At 43.8% G+C, this 20,260-nt stretch overlaps 1 protein-coding gene across 9 annotated transcripts in view; it reads left to right on the forward strand.

Moving 5' to 3' along the window:
- The window catches only part of RBPJ (recombination signal binding protein for immunoglobulin kappa J region), a 264,413-nt gene that overhangs the window by 133,146 nt on the left and 111,007 nt on the right, over positions 1–20,260 (forward strand). Inside the window, exons 1-2 of one of the 9 annotated variants that reach the window (XM_063663581.1) lie at positions 18,445–18,970; positions 19,943–20,036. The exons of 1 other annotated variant lie outside the window; for it this stretch is intronic. In XM_063663581.1, coding sequence (XP_063519651.1) covers positions 19,975–20,036 — 62 coding nt within the window. In that variant the 5' untranslated portion in view covers positions 18,445–18,970; positions 19,943–19,974. Of the gene's footprint in view, positions 1–17,349; positions 18,153–18,444; positions 18,971–19,251; positions 19,438–19,721; positions 19,857–19,942; positions 20,037–20,260 lie in introns of those variants that run through there. 7 more of the 9 variants (XM_063663580.1, XM_063663583.1, XM_063663582.1 and 4 more) reach the window with 7 other exon arrangements.

The following is a 20,260-nucleotide window of genomic DNA, read 5'->3' on the forward strand; positions in this document are numbered from 1 at the left end:
GACCGAACTTTAGAGCTGGGAGGAACCTTTAAGGTATTCTTTTCTATTTCTTCATACTTTCTTCTACATTTGAAAACAAGGAATTTCTATTTCCAACTCCATTCTTTCCCCTCTCCCCAACCCCATTTCTCAAGCTCTCTAGAATGGCCTAGAAGTAATGTACTAGATCTTAGGTCCTCAAGGTAACGTTAGCATGCTTATTACCCTTCAAGTCTCCCAAGCGTTAGGGTTCTAATTCACAATGGCAATAAGGGAGGAAGTGACCCAGCAGGCCTAGCATAGGGCTGGTTATAGAGAAATGTCAGAGGAGTATCCAGCATTCGCATTCTAGCAATGTCTGTAACTGTGAGTATGAGCCAGGGAAAGTTTCTTCATTTTTCTGGGCCACAGCTTCCTTAGATATAAAAAGGGGAGTAGAAGTCCTGTTCAGGGGTGTGGAAGGATCAAATGAGATCATCTCCATTTGAAGTCTCTTGGATTAAGTTGGCGCTCAATGATTCCAGCTATTATTTTTATCTTAAACTAAGATCATTCTACATCTGAAAGGCTGAGGAATCTTATCCTTGTCAGAAATATAATCTGGCTGGGCACAGTGGCCTACATCTGTAATCCCAGCAGTTTGAGAGACCGAGGTAGGGAGATCACTTGAGGCCAGGGGTTTGAGACCAGACTGGCCAACATACTGATACCCCATCTCTACTAACAATACAAAAGTTAGCTGGGTGTGATAACGCACGCCTGTAGTCTCAGCTACTCAGGAGGCTGAGGAAAGAGAATCGCTTGAATCTGGGAGGTGGAGGTTGCAGTGAGCTGAGATCACACCACTGCACTCCAGCTTGGGTGACAGACTGCAACCCTGTCAAAAAATAAATAAATAAATAAATAATATATATATATAATCCATATGAAATATACATATGTAATCCATATGAAATATACATATATATAATCTTTATGAAATATATATAACAATCTCAGAGCCAAGTGCAGTGGCCTACATCTGTAATCCCAGGAGGCTGAGGCCAGAGGATTTCTTGAGCCCAGGAGTTCAAGGCTGCAGTGAGCTGTGATTGTGCCACTGCACTCCAGTCTGAAAAAAAAAAAGAAAAAAAAGAATATAAAGAAATATAATCTTGAACTTACTAAGAAACTAGAAGGTAAGTCAACTAGCAAAGTAATGATTATTTGCTTATTTTCTGTAGAGTTTATTTTATCATTTAGTTGCCCCCACTTGAACATTTATAGAAGTATATGACTTACTAATATGAAGTTTATAATCATATTAATTTGATTTTTAAAGCATCTAGGCTGGGCGTGGTGGCTTATGCCTGTAATCCCAGCACTTTGGGAGGCCAAGGCGGGAGGATTGCTTGAGTCCAGGAGTTGGAGACCAGCCTGGGCAACATAGTGAGACCCGTGTCTCTATTTTTTTAAATACTATATAAAAAGCAAAGCATGTAATTGAATAAAGTTAAATTAATTTTTTCTGCTCTCTCTCCTGTCTTTGCTTAACAGTTTCATTGAGATGCACTTCACATACCATATAATACACTCACCTAAAGTGCAAATTCAGTGGTTTATAGTACATTCAGAGTCGTGCAGCCACCAACACAATTAAATTTGAAGACTTTTATCACTCCAAATGAAGTCCTATATCCTTTCACAGTTATCCCCACATGCACACTGCCTGGCCCTAGACAGCCATTAATCTGCTGTCTCTATAGATTTGCATTTTCTGGACATTCTAGAATCCCACAAAATCTTTCATGATTCACTGCTTTCATTTAGCACGTTTTCAAGGTACATCCGTGTTGTAGTGTGTTTCATACTTTATGTCTTTTTATAAACTAATAGTATTCTATTTTCTAGATATATCACATTTTATATCTTCATCAGTTGATGGATATTTGCATTGCTTCCACTTTCGGGCTTCCATGAATAATGATGCCATGAACATTTATGTTTTTGTATGGACATGTTTTCGGTTCTCTTAAGTTTACACCTAAGAGTAGAATTGTTGGGTCATAGAGTAACTCTATCATTACCCTTTGAAGAACTGTTAGGTTGCTTTTTCAAATGGTTACATCATTTTACATTCTCACCATCAATGTATGAGGGTTTCAATTTTCCACATCCTTGTCAACATTTGTCATTATCTGTCTTTTGGCTTATTGCCACACTAGCAGGTGCGAAATGGTATCTCATTGTGGTTTTGATTTGCTTTTTCCATGATGGCTAATGATACTGAATATTTTTTCGCGTGTTCAATGGTCATTTGCACATCTTTGGAGAAATATGTATTCAGATCTTTTGCCCATTTTTAATTGAACGATTTGTCTTTTTATTATTCAGTTTTAAGAATTCTTTATATATTCTGGATACTAGACCCATTTCAGATATACTTGATTTACAAATATTTTCTCCCATTCTGTATTTTTTTTTTTTTTTTACTTTCTTGACAGTGTCCTTTGAAGCACAAAAGTTTTAAATTTTGATGAAGTCCAATTTATCCATTTTTTAAATTTGTTGCTTGGGTTTTTGTGTCATATCTAAGAAATCATTGCTAATCCAAGGTTATGAAGATTTACCCCATACTTTCTTCTATGAGTTTTATAGCTTTGGTTTTTAGATTTAGGGCTATGATCTAAGGTAATTTTTAAAATATGTTGTGAATTACAGGCCCAACGTCATTCTTTTGCATGTAAATATCCAGTTGTCCCAGCATCATTTGTTGCAAAGACTATTCCTTTTCCCACTGAATTCTTTTGACACTAGTCAAAAATCAAATGACCTAAACGTGAGGGCTTATTTCTGGACTCTTAGTTCTATTCATTTGATCTGTAAGTCTGTCCTTATCCAGCACCACACAGTCTTGATTACTGTAGCTCTGTAGTAAGTTTGAAATGCGGAAATATCTGTCCTGCAACTCTGTTCTTCTTTTTCAAGATTGTTTGGCTATTCTGGGTTCCATAAAATTGTGGCTCTCCTTGTCAGTTTCTACAAAGTGGCCAACTGGGATTTTGATAGTGATTGCATTGAATCTGTGGAATAATTTGGTGAGTGTTGCCATCTTAATAATAATACCTTTTGATCCATAAACATGGGATGTTTTTCCACTTATTTAGATCCTTTAACATTTCTTTCAACAATGTTTTATAGATTTCAGAGCATAAAGCTTGCACTTCTTTTTAAAAATTTATTCCTAAGTACTTTATTTATTTAATTTGATACTCTGGATATTTGATACTCATGCTATTGGAAATGGGATTGTTTTCTTAGTTTCATTTTCAGATGGTTCATTGAAAATATATAGAATACAATTTTTTATATTAATCTTGTATTCTCCAACTCGGCTGAATATATGTGTTAGTGGTACAGATAATAATTTTTTAGTGGAGTTCTTAGAATTTTCTTTCCTTTTTTTTTTTTTTTTTCTGAGACTGAGTTTCACTCTTGTCACCCAGGCTGGAGTGCAATGGCATGATCTCACCTCACTGCAACCTCCACCTCCTGGGTTCAAGTGATTCACCTGCCTCAGCCTCCTGAGTAGCTGGGACTACAGGCGTGTGCCACTGCCCTTGGCTAACTTTTTTTTTTGTATTTTTAGTACAGATGGGGTTTCACCATTTTGGCCAGGCTGGTCTCGAACTCCTGAGCTCAGGTGATCCACCCACCTCAGCCTCCCAAAGTGCTGGGATTACAGATGTGAGCCACCGCACCTGGGCAAGTTCTTAAAATTTTCTATGCGTAAGATCATGTCAATATACAAGATCATGTCATCTGAAGATACAGACACTTTTACTTCTTTCTTTCCAATCTGATGTCTTTTACTTCATTATCTTGCCTAATTGTCCTGGCTAGAAGCTTCAATATCATGTTGAATAGAATTGGTGAGAGTGGAAATCCTTGTTTCATTCTTATGATGTTGGCTGCGGGTTTCCTATGGATGACTTTTATCAGGTTGAGAAAGTTCCCTTCCATTTCTAGTTTGTCAAGCGTTTGCCAGTATTTTATTGAGGATTTTGTGTCTATATTATAAGAGGCATTGGTCTGTAGTTTTCTTATCATTTCTTTGGAGAATTATTATTATTATTATTATTTGAGACGAAGTCACTCTGACGCCCAGGCTGGAGTGCAGTGGCGCAATCTCGGCTCACTGCAAGCTCTGCCTCCCAGGTTCATGCCATTCTCCTGCCTCAGCCTCCCGAGTAGCTGGGACTACAGGTGTCCGCCACCATGCCCGGCCAATTTTTTGTGTTTTTAGTAGAGGCGGGGTTTCATCCTGTTAGCCAGGATAGTCTCAATCTCCTAACCTCCTGATCCACCCGCTTCAGCCTCCCAAAGTGCTGGGATTACAGGCATGAGCCACTGTGCCCGGCCGAGAATTACTTTTAATTAATAAATGTGTCAGAAAATTCAAATGGGTTAAAATTCAGTAGCCCCTGTCTTGGTCACCCATTTTCAGCCACTCACTGTTACTTGTTTGTAGGATTTTTAAAAATTAAATATATTAACTATTTAAAATATATTTTAAAATAAATCTTGTTGTATTTCTCATCATTTTATACTTTTGTAAATAATTTTTGTAACTTTAAATAGTTTATTAAAATTATAATTTGATACTCTGGGTACTTCACATAAAATATTCTCTATCAGTTTATAATAATAAAAATAATTTAAATTGTTATAGCCAAAAAAATAAAGAACTCACTAACAATCATAAATCCCACTTCTAGGAGTATGACTTGTGTAAATCATACCCTCTGAGGCACATCTGTAAAAACAGGAATAAAATTACCGACCGTCAGCATTGTCCTGAGGACTGACTGAGATGATTGATGTCTGTGAGAGGGCTTGAGACAGTGCAGACTCATAGTTACTGTCACTGTGGAAATTATACATCACAGCATCCCTTTAACTAGAAAGTTGTTGCATGTTAGACGGGCATACAACCTTTTGAAAACCCTCTATTGCATAAAACTAAATACTTCTGTATGTGATCTGTTTTTCAGAAGTTATTTTTCAGTTCTTAAATTATCTTTTTTTCTTTTGCCTAGATTCTGTGTTTCATTGCTTATTTCGGAAAGTTGGAAAGTATCATGCAAATAGAGATATAGCTATGCTAGTTAAAAATAAAATACTCAGTGTTTGCTGGTGAAGGAAAATATGATGCTACGTAGGTAAAACTGCTGATGAAAATCAGATTTGCATTTCATAAGAACATTTCTGGAGAACTTTAGGCTTGAGAAAAGTAGGAGCCAAATGCTTCTCCCAGACGATAGTTTATAACTCTTACTGAAGTCAAAAGTTATTCTGAGGGCAAAATTTAGGCCACATGTTTGGAAAGCTGGAAGAAAAAAAAAACGATGCATCAATGTCTAAATTTTTCCAAAGTACTTAGATGAAAAATGATTTGTAGTTAAGATCTTGAAAAATGTTTTTATCCATTAGTGAAATATTAATAACGCCTTAATATAATTTATTAACCATCCTTCCACAGGATGCTAATCATGACAGAATTTAGTCATGAAAATAATAATTTAAGTAGCAAAAGCACAGGATAATACGAGTCATAATATCTAACATGGAGTCTTGAAGATTCCTTTAAATAGAGTTTCTCTAGGCCTGGCGCGGTGGCTCACGCCTGTAATCCTAGCGGTGTGGGAGGCTGGGGCAGGCGGATCATGAGGTCAGGAGATGGAGACCATCCTGGCTAACATGGTGAAACCCCGTCTCTACTAAGAATACAAAAAATTAGCCGGGCGTGGTGGCGGGCGCCTGTAGTCCCAGCTACTCGGGAGGCTGAGGCAGGAGAACGGCGTGAACCTGGGAGGCGGAACTTGCAGTGAGCCGAGATCACGCCACTGCCCTCCAGCTTGGGTGACAGAGCAAGACTCCGTCTCAAAAAATAAATAGTTTCTCTAATGCATTTTACAAATGAAATACATCATTATTAGACTGAGATAAAACTTTTCAGACAGACCTATTGTATAAAACAAAGTATGTACTTAATATTTATTAACAGCATGATTAGAAATTATCTTAGAGACTTTTTTCTTGCAGTAATTTCACAATTTGCTTTTTAAAAATTCCCACATGTTGAGATAATGACAATAACATTTAAAAAAATTAATTAGAATAAAAATTGTTAACTTAATTACAGCAGCAAATATTGAAAGAGACAATGTACAACTTTGCTTTTGATGTTCAAAGGGATTATCAGTCAGCTGTCTTTCACAAAGCTAGGTACTTAACAAGATGTGAATTGTTTGATATACTACTATTTGTCAGTGCTTAAATAAACAGGTTCCAAAGTGGATCTTCTTAGTCCTTAATGCTAGACAAGAGTGCTAGCCACAAAGGTTATATCTACAAGTTGATGCTTATCATTACACTATCTCTGACACCAAGCAATACAGATGCAAAGAGTGAAACCTTTCCAGTAGGCTTTCTTTGAAAAAGTGATAAAGGCCATCTGTGTTCAAGGTTAATAGTAACATAGGCCAGAGAAGAAAATAAAGGGATCTTTTTTCTGCTCTATTGATTTCCTAGGTAACCACAGTCAAATTTTTAAAAACAAATATGCCAACCAAAATTAAATACCATGATTTTATTTAGGATTCTTTCAATTTATTATCCACATAATTATCTAATTTTTTTTTTTTTTTTTTTGAGACAGAGTCTTATGCTGTCACCCAGGCTGGAGTGCAGTGGCACGATCATGGCTCACTTGCAGCCTTGGCCTCCTGGGCTTAGCCTCTTGAGTAGCTGGGACTACAGGCACATGCCACTACTCCCGGCTAATTTTTGTATTTTTTGTAGAGATGGGGTTGTCCTATGTTGCCCAGGCTAGTCTCAAACTCCTGGGCATAAACCATACTCCTGCCTTGGCCTCCCAAAGAGCTGGGATTACAGGCCTGAGCCACCGTGTCCTATGATTATCTAATTTGATTCATGCAACAAATCTCTAAGGCAGGTATTATTAGTCCATCTAACAGATAACAAAACTGAACATGGGTATGGGTAAAATAATTTCCTAAGAAATTTACTGAGTGCCTACTATGTACCCAGTTATTTTACGTAATACCTCAATTAATTATCAAAGCAACCCTATGCAATAGGTTTCATATTCCCCTTTTGCAGGTGAGGAAAAATAAACTTGCTCAAAGTTGGGCATTTGGTTAGTGGTGGAAGTACTAGTGGTGAAGCTAGTTCAATGTTCTTTCATTCATACCACAGCTGCTTTTTTAAAACTATGGATGTTTAACATTGGCTTATTACAGAACCCAAAACCACTGCAATATATGATGCATGACAAATGGGGAAAGTTTAGGAAATAAAAATTTAAGTATATTCCCTTACAAATAGATAACTGGAATTTTATTATTCATATGGCGTTGTCATTTCTTGTGTAGGTAGTGTTAACTGGCTTTAACTTGTTCATGTTATAAAAAGAACAAAATCTATCAGTCACACATGGAAACATTTTCCTCCAATTACATTAGCTACAAAAACTTCTGACAAATTATTAGATTTGTACACAATCTTTTCACCAAATGTGCATTTGATTCCATTCACGTTCCACATCACTAGAGTAAATGGCCCATTCATTTTCTTGCTTTACCTTCTTGAACTGCTGCACATATTAACAAGCTAAGCAAAACTTAACCCAGGCCTGCAAAAAACTCAAATTGCCAGGGCCAAAGAATCCTGTGAAAAATTAAACACAATTGGACAGAAAACGGTGAATATTTATTTTTGTTTCTCAAGTTCTCCTGAAGCTGTGATTCATTTTCAGTGTTCTATTTCTTTTAATCGTGGAGTTCAAGCTTATTTTCTATATAGAATTGCAGAGTCTGATGGAATCCTTCTTGGCACTCTTTCAATTTCCTGTACATTTTATTAACCTTGATGAACACATGGTAGAAAATGACAGGGATAATGTTATGAATACAAGAGAAGCATAAAGATGGACAAAAAAAACATGAGTTAAACATTTGTAGAGTGAGCGGCTCCTAGTTTCTAACATGGGCTATCAGCAGGGCTGTCTTAGGCACAGAGTCCCTGAACAATCTAATAACAAGAAACCTTGCTTTGTATCCTCAGAGGCTCCTATCAGCTATCTACAGTGGGTTTCCCAAACATTTTGTACATCTGATCCTCTTGGAAATTAAATAACAAAAATAATATTGTCATTTCTGAGTGGGATATGAGAAAAAAATGAATTAACACCAATCAAGATAAAATCATGACTATATTTGCCTGTTTTAACTTTTTTTTTTTTTTTTTTTTGAGACAGAGAGTCTTGCTCTGTCACCCAGGCTGGAGTGCAATGGCACGATCTTGGCTCACTGCAACCTCTGCCTCCCAGGCTCAAGTGATTCTCCTGCCTCAGCCTCCCGAGTAGCTGGGATTGCAGGCGCCTGCCAACGCACCTGGCTAATTTTCATATTTTTAGTAGAGACAGGGTTTCCCCATGTTGGCCAGGCTGGTCTTGAACTCCTGACCTCACGTGATCCACCCGCCTCAGCGTCCCCAAGTGCTGGGATTACAGGCGTGAGCCACTGTGCCCAACCGATGTTGAGTTTTGAAGTACAGCCATTTTGACATGCTTTGCAAGAATTTTGATGAGATGAATGCAAGTTATGGACTTGTTGAGTAATGATAAAAACTAATATAACGATTGTGTTATAGCACTGTTCTATGTACTTGAAACAGTAATACTTTGAATTCTGATGATCCTATGAATTAGAAGCTACAATCTCCATTTTATAGGTGAAGAAACTGAGGCACTGACAAGTTAAAAAACTTGTCTAAGATCACACAGCTAGCAATGTTGAAATGCATCGCTGTGGGGCCAGGCGCGGTGGCTCACGCCTGTAATCCTAGCACTTTGGGAGGTCGAGGTGGGAGGATCACTTGAGGTCAGGAGTTGGAAACCAGCCTGGCTAACATGATCAATTCCTATCTCTACTAAAAATACAAAAAAAATAGCCAGGCATGGTGGCAGGCACCTGTAATCCCAGCTACTTGAGAGGCTGAGGCAGGAGAATTGCTTGAACCCAGGAGGCGGAGGTTGCAGTGAGCCGAGATTGCGACACTGCACCCCAGCCTGGGTGACAGAGAGAGACTCGGTCTCACATTCACACACAAAAAAAGTGTCACTGTGTTTAGACCATCACAGCAAACTGTAATGTCCGCCTCTCATGAGCCGCTAGCTGCTTCACATGCCTTTGGATACACACCTAGGAACTCCCAAACTCATCCCTTTTACTATTTAAATATTTCATTTATTGATTTTTAAAAAAGAAACTATGTGCCATTACTCCCTTTAGTGAGAAAGTCCCAGAGAAAGGTTATACTCAAGTTCTATATCAAAGAATGATTCTCCCTGCGTGCGGTGACTCACGCCTATAATACTAGCATTTTGGGAGGCCAAGGTGAGGGGATCTCTTGAGGCCAGGAGTTCAAAGCTGCAATGAACTTTGATTGCACTACCGCACTCCAGCCTGAGCAACAGAGCAAGATCCTGTCTTAAAAAAAAAAAAATTCTTAAAGCTCAGTTCATGGACAATTTGCATCAGAATCTCTGAGCACCCTGTTATAAATATCTGCTATAAATGCTTCAGTCCAGATTTACTCATTTAGCGTCTTAGGGAGTGGAACTCAGGCCCTTAATTGATTTTGATGCCCACTAAGTTCTGAGGACCACAGCTCTACCAGGGCCTTCTTATTTATTTATTTTTTTTTTGAGACGGAGTCTCGCTCTGTCGCCCAGGCTGGAGTGCAGTGGCGCGATCTCGGTTCACTGCAAGCTCCGCCTCCCAGGTTCACGCCATTCTCCTGCCTCAGCCTCCTGAGTAGCTGGGACTACAGGCACCCACCACCATGCCCGGCTAATTTTTTGTATTTTTAGTAGAGACGGGGTTTCACTGTGTTAGCCAAGATGGTCTCAATCTCCTGACCTCGTGATCTGCCCGCCTTGGCCTCCCAAAGTGCTGGGATTACAGGCGTGAGCCACAGTGCCCGGCCACCAGGGCCTTCTTATGACCCTGCTTAGAATGCCTTTCCTTATTCTATGTGCATCAACCCCCGACCTGGAGTTCCCCTGAATAGCAGATGCTCTTTCACACCTCAGAGCCTGAACGTGCTGTTTCCTGTGCTTGTCATGCTTCCTCCTATTCTTGTCTTCTGAACTCCCACTGCAGTAAGTCAGCTACCAAGTCATCTCTGCAAGGACTGGGCCCATGAGGCAAGAGTTAGGTCTTCCTTCATTGTACCCCCAAGCTGTTAAACTCTTTTATTTCTTTCCTATCATAGAATTCCACTGCAACTGGTCTGTGTATTCTTTTAGACAGGGAGTCCTTAGAGGTTGGGTTCTTTGTGTTGTCTATTTTTGTAAAATATCAAGATGATGCCTGACCTGCAGTGGTAGGTACTCTAAACATGCTGTTTGAATGAACCACGAGGCAAGTCTGCTGTTTTAATTCTACTAAGATGATAGGTCACATACATAACTTTTTCTGTGTGTGTGTGACAGATGACAGGTTCTCTTTCTGTCTCGCCCAGGCTGGAGTGCAGTGGTGCAGTCACAGCTCATCGCAGCCTCAACTTCAGGGTCTCAAGCAATCCTCCCACCTCAGCCTCCTGAGTAGCTGGGATTACAGGCATATGCCACCATACCCAGCTAATTTTTGTATTTTTTGTTGAGACAGAGTCTCACTATATTGTCCAGGCTGGTCTTGAACTCCTGGGCTCAAGTGATCTGCCTGTCTTAGCCTCCCAAAGTGCTGGGATTACAAGCATGAGCCACCAAGCTGGAACCATAACTTCTATTAGAAAATAATTCTATGCCTGGTGCAGTGGCTCATGCCTGTACTCCTAGCACTTTGGGAGGCCGAGGCGGGCGGATCAACTGAGGTTGGGAGTTTGAGATCAACCTGACCAGAAGGGAGAAACCCCATCTCTACTAAAAATACAAAGAAAAGGCCAGGTGTGGTGGCTCACATCTGTAATCCCGGCACTTTGGGAGACTGAGGCAGGCAGATCACGAGGTCAGGAGATCGAGACCATCCTGGCTAACACAGTGAAACCCCGTCTCTACTAAAAAAATAGAAAAAGTTAGCTGGGTGTGGTGGTGGGCGCCTGTAGTCCCAGCTACTCAGGAGGCTGAGGCAGGAGAATGGCGTGAACCCAGGAGACGGAACTTGCAGTGAGCCAAGATCATGCCACTGCATTCCAGCCTGGGTGACAGAGCAAAACTCTGTCTCTTAAAAAAAAAAAAAAAAATTAGCAGGGCATAGTGGCATGTACCTGTAATCCCAGCTACTCGGGAGGCTGAGGTAGAATAATCACTTGAACCTGGGAGGTGGCGGTTGTGGTGAGACAAGATTGTGCCAATGCACTCCAGCCTGGGCAACAAGAGCAAAACTTTGTCCCAAAAAATAAATAAATAATAAAAAAAATTCTACTAAAGTAGAAGGAAACAATTTTATTTGGTAAATTTTTGTCTTCTTGCACATTTATTCCATTTCTTTCTTTTCCCTCCTTTTTATGTTTTATATTTATAGGAAATATATATATACATAGTACAAAATTCAAAGGATCCAAGATAGTAGACTGTGAGGAAAGCCACTCTTTCACCTATATCATCCAACTGTAGAGTCCCTTATAAGAAGGCAGTCATTCTTACAATTTCTAGTGTGTCCTTCCAGAGGCATTTTAGACACATATACGCAAATAAGTATATATATATATCATTGTTTTGCAGTTTTTTAAACTTTGTGATCTTTCCGCAAAAGTATATAAAAAGCAGCCTCTGCTTATTAATAAATATACTCTTTCATTCTATGAATATATAATTAAAAAAAAAAAGACATCTCTTGATGTTTGTTACCAGTATTTTTTTTTTCACCATCAGTGATGCTGCAAAATATAGGTAATTTTACATGTATGGGCATATTCATAGGATAAACTTCTAGAAATGGAATTGTAGGATGAACAGGTAGTGACAAATTTTGCCAAATGGTTTCTGATATGCTTTGGATCTGTGTCTCTGCCCAAATCTTAGGTGGGGCCTGGTGGGAGGTGACTGGATCATGGGGGTGGATTTTCTTCTTGGTGCTGTTCTCCTGATAGTGAGTGAGTTCTCGTGAGATCTGGTCATTTAAAAGTATGTGGCACCTCTCCTCCCCGCCTTGGTCCTGCTGCTCCCATCTAAGTCGCCTGCTCCTGCTTTGCTGTCTGCCATGAGTAAAAGCTCCCTGAAGCCTCCCCAGAAGCAGATGCTGTCATGCTTCCTGTACAGTCTGCGGAACCGTGAGCCAATGAAACCTCTTTTCTTTATTACCCAGTCTTAGGTATTTCTTTATAGCAGTGCAAGAACAGACTAATATAGTTTCCATAGATATTATATCCATTTTCACTCCCACTAGCAACTCATGAAGATGTCTATGCCAGGTGCAGTGGCTCACGCCTGTAATCTCAACACTTTGGGAGGCTGAGGCAGGCAGATCATGAGATCAGGAGTTTGAGACCATCCTGGCCAACATGGTGAAACCCCGTCTCTACTAAAAATACAAAAATTAGCCGGGTGTGGTAGTGGGCACCTGTAATCCCAGCTACTCAGGAGGCTGAGGCTTGAACCCAGGAGGGGGAGGTTGCAGAGCACCGAGATCGCGCCACTGCACACCAGCCTGGGTGACAGAGCTAGACTCTGTCTCAAAAAAAAAATATATATATATTTGTATATACTGGGGAACCCGACCCCCATATTTCAATGTAAGTTCTTTCTATTTTCCCTAAGTGTCGGCTGATCTGAGAAATAAAGAGAAAGAGTACAAAGAGAGGAATTTTACAGCTGGGCCGCCGGGGGTGACATCACATATCGGTAGGTCTGTGATGCCCACCTGAGCCGCAAAACCAGCAAGTTTTTACTAAGGATTTCAAAAAGGGAGGGGGTGTACGAACAGGGAGTACGTCACAAAGATCACATGCTTCAAAGGGCAAAAAGGAGAACAAAGATCACATGCTTCTGAGGAAACAGGGCAAGGACAAAAGCAAAGATCACAAGGCAAAGGGCAAAATTAGAATTACTGATGAGGGTTTATGTTCAGCTGTGCACGTATTCTCTTGATAAACATCTTAAACAACAGAAAACGGGGTTCGAGAGCAGAGAACTGGTCTGACCTCAAATTTACCAGGGCAGGATTTTTTCCCCACCCTAATAAGCCTGAGGGTACTGCAGGAGACCAGGGTGTGTTTGAGTCCTTATTTCAACCGCATAAGACAGACACTCCCAGAGCAGCCATTTATAGACCTCCCCCCAGGAATGCAATTCTTTTCCCAGAGTATTAATTATCAATATTCCTTGCTAGGAAAAAAATTTAGCAATATCTCTCCTACTTGCAAGTCCATTTATAGGCTCTCTGCAAGAAGAAAAATATGGCTCTTTTTGCCCGACCCCGCAGGCAGTCAGACCTTATGGTTGTCTTCCCTTGTTCCCTAAAATCGTTGTTATTCTGTTCTTTTTCAAGGTGCACTGATTTCATATTGTTCAAACACACGTTTTACAATCAATTTGTACAATAGTGGTCCTGAGGTGACATACATCCTCAGCTTACGAAGATAACAGGATTAAGAGATTAAAGTAAGACAGGCATAAGAAATTATAAGAGTATTATTAGGGCAGTGATAAATGTCCATGAAATCTTCACAATTTATGTCCCTCTGCAGTGGCTCCAACCAGTCTCTCCGTTCGGGGTCCCTGACTTCCCACAACATACATACATACATACATATATATATATATATCCGGCTAGTGGTGTTTTTGTTGTTTTTTTTCTCTGAAGTTCTAAAATGGAGAGTAAAGGAAACTCTTAAAGTTAAGTGCAGCCTCATCTACTGGTCTAACCCAGAAGACTTTTTTTTTTTTTTTTTTTTGGCAAAAAACCAACACAGGTGGTTGCTCCATAGGCCTTTTTCTCCTCCCTAGGCAGGCTGGTACTCACTGCTAGTCTAGTCCCAATATTGTTTTGAATCCTAGGAGGCTTAGTCTTCAGAATCATTTTTACTCTGCCCTAAAGTGGAAGACACCCCATTCACTCTACAAATATAATACACCAGGCATTGTTCCAGCAGCTAAAGCTTGAATAATGAACAAAAGAGACAAAAGTCCTTGCCCTTATTAATATTACATTATAATGGAAGGAGGCAGATAGTAAACACAACACACAAGTATGATAAATGTTATGTTAGTTAATGATAGGTGCCATGGACAAAATCAAGCAGAAAGGGGGATAAGGAGGATGGGAGTCCCTCTTGGGAAGGGTGTCAGGAGGAGGTGACATCAGGCAAAGACAAGAAAGGAGTGAGGGAATGAGCTATAAGGTATATGAGTGAAGAGCATTCCAGGTAGTGGAAAAAGCAAAGGCTCGGAGCTGAAAGTGTGCTTGGGGCATCCCAGGAACAGTAAGGAAGGCAGCTGGTGAGAGCCCACAGAGTGAGGGGTAGAGGAGGAGGTGAAGGCAGAGAGATCAGGGGGGTTTGGCAGTAGGCAACATTGTGTAAGTCCTCATAGTGAAATGGGAAAGTCATGGAGGAGTTCTAGAGGGCCACTGAGAATGCTCTATGAGCACAGACTGAGGGAAGGCAAGAACGGAAGAAGGGAGGACCAGTTAGGGAATTTCCTTAAACCAGGTGGGAAATAAGATGGGTTAGACTAGGCTAGTAGCCAAAGAGGTGTGACAGTATTTAGAATGCGAGTATATTCTGAAGGTGGAGCCAGTAGGATTTTCCGTCCAATTGTATCTTGGGTGTGAGAAAGGAGGCAAGGACTCCAAGGTTCTTGACATAAGTGGAAGAATGGAGTTGTCCTTTCCTGAGATGGGGGAGGGTTGCAGATGGAGCATGTTTTAGGGCAAAAATGTGGAGCTGTTATTCCCTTTGTGGTTACCATGGCTTCCCAAGGTCGCTGGGGCTCTCAGAAGGCCATGATTCCAAATTAGATCAGTGGTCTGGACTAGGCCATGACTGAAATACCTTCTTGGGATGACAGCTCCAAGGAATATGTGCCCCAAGGGCTTTGTCCTCCTCCTGTGCTATCCTGTTCCAAGCCAGACTTGCACTGAGATATTGCACCAAATGGTTTTAAGTCTGTTTTTTTCTGTGTATATAATCAAAAGAATAGGCAAACACACACACACACACACACACCCCTAAAACCTTGAAAACAACTTAAAAACTTGGGTTTCCTCCTATTAAAGAACTCACTGTCCTCCAAATATCAAAATTCAATTCAACTCTACATTTGCGGGGCTGTGACGTGAGCAGGAAGACACTGGTTCCTAGATAATGCCAGGCTAAGGCTGGTATAGAAACCACATCAGGGCCAATCTGAAACGTGGCTGATTGAAGAATTTACCTAATCAGGAACTCATTGGATGAATGATCCAAAAGGAAGGGCTGCATTTAAAACAGTAGTCACTATAGCACCTGCCGCAGCAATACGTAAAATGGAATATTGCAATAAAAATATGGAAAGGTGACGGAAAGCAAAAAAGCCATATTAGTGGGAGAAAAAACCGAACAGAAACTGATTTGTAAGATTACTTCAAAAGGCTAAGAAGAAACTGACAAGAAATTTTAAAAATCGTGTCCTTAAACGGGAGCAAGAATCTATACAAGGCAACAATGCGAGAGCGCAGAGCTGTTTATTTATTTATTTATTTATTTATTTATCTACTCAGCTCACAGGGCCAGCGGGTAGATTAAAAAGAAAACCAATTGCTGCCAGGCGCGGTGGCTCACGCGTGTAATCCCAGCACTTTGGGAGGCCCAGGAGGGAGGATCACGAGGTCAGGAGATCCAGACCATCCTGACTAACACGGTGAAACTCGGTCTACTAAAAAATAGAAAAAATTAGCCAGGCGTGGTGGCGGGCGCCTGTAGTTCCAGCTACTCAGGAGGCTGAGGTAGGAGAATGGCGTGAATCCAGGAGGCGGGGCTTGCAGTGAGCCGAGATCGCGCCACTGCACTCTAGCCTGGGCGACAGAGCGAGAGTCCGTCTCAAAAAAAAAAAAAAAAAAAGAAAGAAAGAAAACAACCAATTGCTAAAGTAGAGTAGCTAAGGAATCAGAACTTGTTTCAAAGTAAGCGAAGTGGTGGCCAGACTAGGTGACTCAAGGCATGACTCAAACCCGACTCTAAGGGCTGTCTGTCAGCTCCCGGAGGCGGGGGGCGCGGCGTCTAACACGTTTTAGGAAAGTACCAGGCTTGTGGAGGGCGACAGGAAACCTCCCCGGGAGATCGGCCTGGGGCTCCTCCTGCCCTAGAGCCTAACCTCTCACTCTCCGTACTGAGAGCGACTTCCAACCTCCTGGCTTCCCCTTCCTCCCTTCGAGGCTCCCCACTCCTCGTCTTCCATCCAGCGTCACAGGGCGTGTGCTTGTTGTGTGCGAGACGTCGGGTCTCCTCCCCCGCCGCCCTCCGCCTCGTGCTCCCAGCCACGCGCCTTTCCGCCCCGCCTCCGCGGCAAGCCGCTCCCTTCCCACCCCGCCCGCACCCGCCGCCCGCCGCCCGCCGCCCGCCGCCCGCCGGCCGCCGCCCGCCTCCCGGGCACGCGCTGCACGAACGGCGCCCGGAGCTGCTCTAGGCAAACACCTGTCCTGCCTTGGCTCCGCGAGATTTGGGGCGAAAGCTTAGGCAACAGGGGGCACGTTCTCGCGAGGTTTAGGAAATTTCCCACGGCCGTGTTGTGTCTGAGCCGAGTAGTGGAAGGCGGTGGGAAGGAGGTGTAGCGTGAGACTGGACTGCCCGCATTGGGTACATGCGCAGTGCCGCTCGCGCGGGCCGCGCCAATCCTGCAGCGCCTTCAGCAGGTTTCGGGCGGCGAATTCCAGTTCTCCGGGTTTTGGGGTTCCCTGCGAGAGGCAGCGCTAGATCTGGGAATCTCTAGGAAAGGAAAGGGCAAAGGAGGGGAAAGATGGGGGGCTGCAGGTAGGAGGAGGGGGCGGGGTTCGGGCCCTTCACTCTGATGTTCAATGCCCGGCGGGGCCAGGTTCGCCCGGGGGCTTCCGGGATCAGGCCGCCTGAAGCGCGATTCGGGCAGCCGGCAGCGTCCTCGGCTGTGCCAGGCCTTTGGGTGGCCCGGTTCCCTGTGCAGTAGTGGTCTCAACACACACCTGGGCTCACACACGGTGGTGGCTGCGATGGGGTCTTAGAGAGGCCATGCGGCACGCGAGCGGCAAGAGCTTTGATCGGGGCCTCTGGCCAGACTCGGAGGTGGGAGAATGTGGCTCACAATTCCAAGGCAGTTTTCCCTTCTGGAGAGAACTACTCCGCGCTCTGGCGTGTGTCTGCGAGGTGGCCATTAGGGGTGTCTTTGCTAGAGGCCTTGACTTGACCTCATTTCACATCCAAGGAGAACGCTAAGGCGAGAGAGCTCAACTGCAAAAGTTTTCCGCTTGAGGAGCTCTGGAAGGGCCTCATTAGCATTGGGGGGTGTAATGAATGAAGACAGTTCCCGACGTGTCACTTGCCCGAACCCCAGACATCTCTGACGCTCCTGCACCAAACGCCGAGATTAGCATAAAGGAGGCGCCCAGGGAACGTTTGAATGAATGAAAAGAGCTGGGAACCCAGAGTGAGCGGGAAGCCGCTTGGAAAACACCCATTGAGGAGGTGTTTCATCTAGGCCTGTGAAACGCAGCCCATTTTCCCAGGACCCCTCCTCCCTTCTCCTCGGCCCCGCCTCCTGACCCCTCCATTCCTCGTCCCCGTAGTAATCCCCTCCGGTTTTCCTCAGTCTCCACGTACATCCCTCAAGGCGCGTCCCAAAACCCGGATAACCGGAGCGCTCCCCATGGACCACACGGAGGGCTCGCCCGCGGAGGAGCCGCCTGCGCATGCTCCATCGCCTGGGTAGGTTTCTAGGGAAGGCAGCGAACAGGATCCCCTACTCTGCGGGCGGCGCGAGGCGTCTGGCTCTTTGCGGCGGCGGCGAGGGGAAAGGGAGCGCGGGGGCTGGGTGGAATCGAGGAGTGAGGAAAAAGGGAAGGGGCGGGGGAGAGGGACCAGGGAAGGCGTCGGGGGGAATCTCGCGAGGGTTGGAGTTTTGGCGAGAGTTTGTGGAAGATGGCGCCTGTTGTGACAGGGTAAGTCTGAGGGAATCGGAGCGCTGGGAACCGGGAAAGTTGCGGGCGTCTGGCAGCCCACGGCGGGCAGCGGGTTGGGGGGCCGCGGCGCGCTTGGCGTTCGGGGACCCGCGGGGGCGGCGTCGCGTGCGCCGAGCGCGGCGGCGGCGGCGTGTGGCCGTGCGCTGCCGCTCTGCGCTGCCGTGGCTCGGGCTCCAGCGCGTGAGGGCGGGCGGCGGCTGCGAGGCCGGCGGGTGCGGGCGTGAGTGCGGCCGGGCGCGCGGGGCCCTCGGGCGCCGTGCCTCCCGCGCGCCTCCAGCGGGCCCTGCCTGGGGGCCCCATGCATCTTTGTTCCTCGCGGCCGTTGTCGCTGCCTCGCCCCGCTAGTGCCCCCGGCCCCGGGCGCTTTGTCTTTCACCGCTACCCCCTGCGACTCTCTACCCCCGGCCCTTTGTTTCGCCGCCTTGGGCGCTTTGTCCGACCCGTGGCGTCCCACATCCCCTCTCCATCTCTTCCCCTCCGCTGTCCTTCCTCCCGTGCCCCTTTGTTGTGCCACACTCTTGTCGGTAGCCCAGTGACCTGCCACACAGCCCGGGCACCAGATTCCTGCCTTAATTGTTCTTCCATTGTCTTTCTCCTGTGGGTCTCCTCTCACCTTTCTCTATGGTCCTGGATCACCCCCCGAGGCTTTGTCTCCCCCATCCCCGGGCTTATTCTCTCGGCACCCCCTTCCTCTCCCGTCATCGGTTGATTTATCCACAACCCACGGTGTACGTCTGCTGAACTGTCTCAGCCCCGGGGACTCCATCTGCCGCTTCTAAGTGCACACAGATTCTACGGTTTGTTGTTGTTTTGTGGGTCTGAAAGATGCATGGGATACTTAGTTTTCTCCTCCGCACCTCTTTTTCTCGGGATTTCTTGTACCCCCTCGCCCCCTTATCGCCACCCCTTTCTCTCGGGATTAAAGCGTCTCCAATTTTCCTCGCCGTCTGTTTAGTGCAGTGGGTTGTTTTGCTTGGAAACAGTAGCCTTGGAAAAAGATCTGGTCTCTTGGTGGTTCTTGCGCCCCCCGGCCCCCGCCCCCCTCCTGGTTCCTGACGGCGTAGGCCAAGGGCAGCTGTCTGTCGAAGCTTTGCAATCTAGGCTGCCTGAGGATGATTGGAGGGTATCGTAGGACGGTTAGAAGGAGGCTCAAGATGTATATATGTGTTTTTCTGTTAGTGTTTGAGAATAGTTTCAGATATCCACAATGGATATTCATTTGGCTTGTGAGTAGGAGTTGAGTGAATTTCCATGTTAAAAACTTGTGAGTGTTGGGGCGGAGAATTTCAGTATTTTCTAGAAATCTGGATTTAGAATTTATCAGTAACTTCTGCCTCATAAGGAAAAGGAGAGGCATTCCGCTTGGGAATTTTATATAAATGTTTTATTTTTTCTTAATCATTAGATAGTTTACAGTTACGCGCTTTTTGCTGCTCTGTAGATGCGTGACAACCCTTCTGCCCCATCATTGGGGTTGAAATGAGGACAGCACCGAAGAGTGCAGTTTCTGGTTGATGAATACTGCTTCTAGGATCTTTGTGGAAGATATTAATCAAATGCAGTAAAAAGTATACGTATAATATGTTTATTATATATATATGTAATAGCCTGTAGTGAGATTATTTTAAAGACACTTCCTAGTGTTAAAGGACCCTTGAAGTGTTTCGAGTTTTTATTGTTTTGGTAATGCTAAAAGCTTGGGGTTGTGTGAATGGGGGTGGGGGGTGTGGTGTGATGTATTTTAATGACTTGAGTTATTCTGGTGCTAGGAATAAGAGTTATTATATTTACCAGGATTACTATGCTGAAGGTATTCTTCAAGAGTTTGTTTTTTTTCTACTGGTTGATCTTCACTTTTAGAAGGTATGTTACCCATAAAATCATTTGGAGTGTCATTTCATTTACAAACTGAAATTCTACAATAGTAAAGTGTTGTTGATAGGGGACATACGAGATCTACTCTAACGAGTATTGGAGCATTGGAAAATATTTTTTTTCTGGCTGTGATTAGAATTAGTAGTTTGAGTTTTAATTAATGGAAAACCATGGTTTCATGATTGATACATAAGTTTCTTTGTGAAAATCTG

Source organism: Pongo pygmaeus, chromosome 3 (assembly GCF_028885625.2).
Source record: "Pongo pygmaeus isolate AG05252 chromosome 3, NHGRI_mPonPyg2-v2.0_pri, whole genome shotgun sequence".
NCBI classification, from domain to species: domain Eukaryota; kingdom Metazoa; phylum Chordata; class Mammalia; order Primates; family Hominidae; genus Pongo; species Pongo pygmaeus.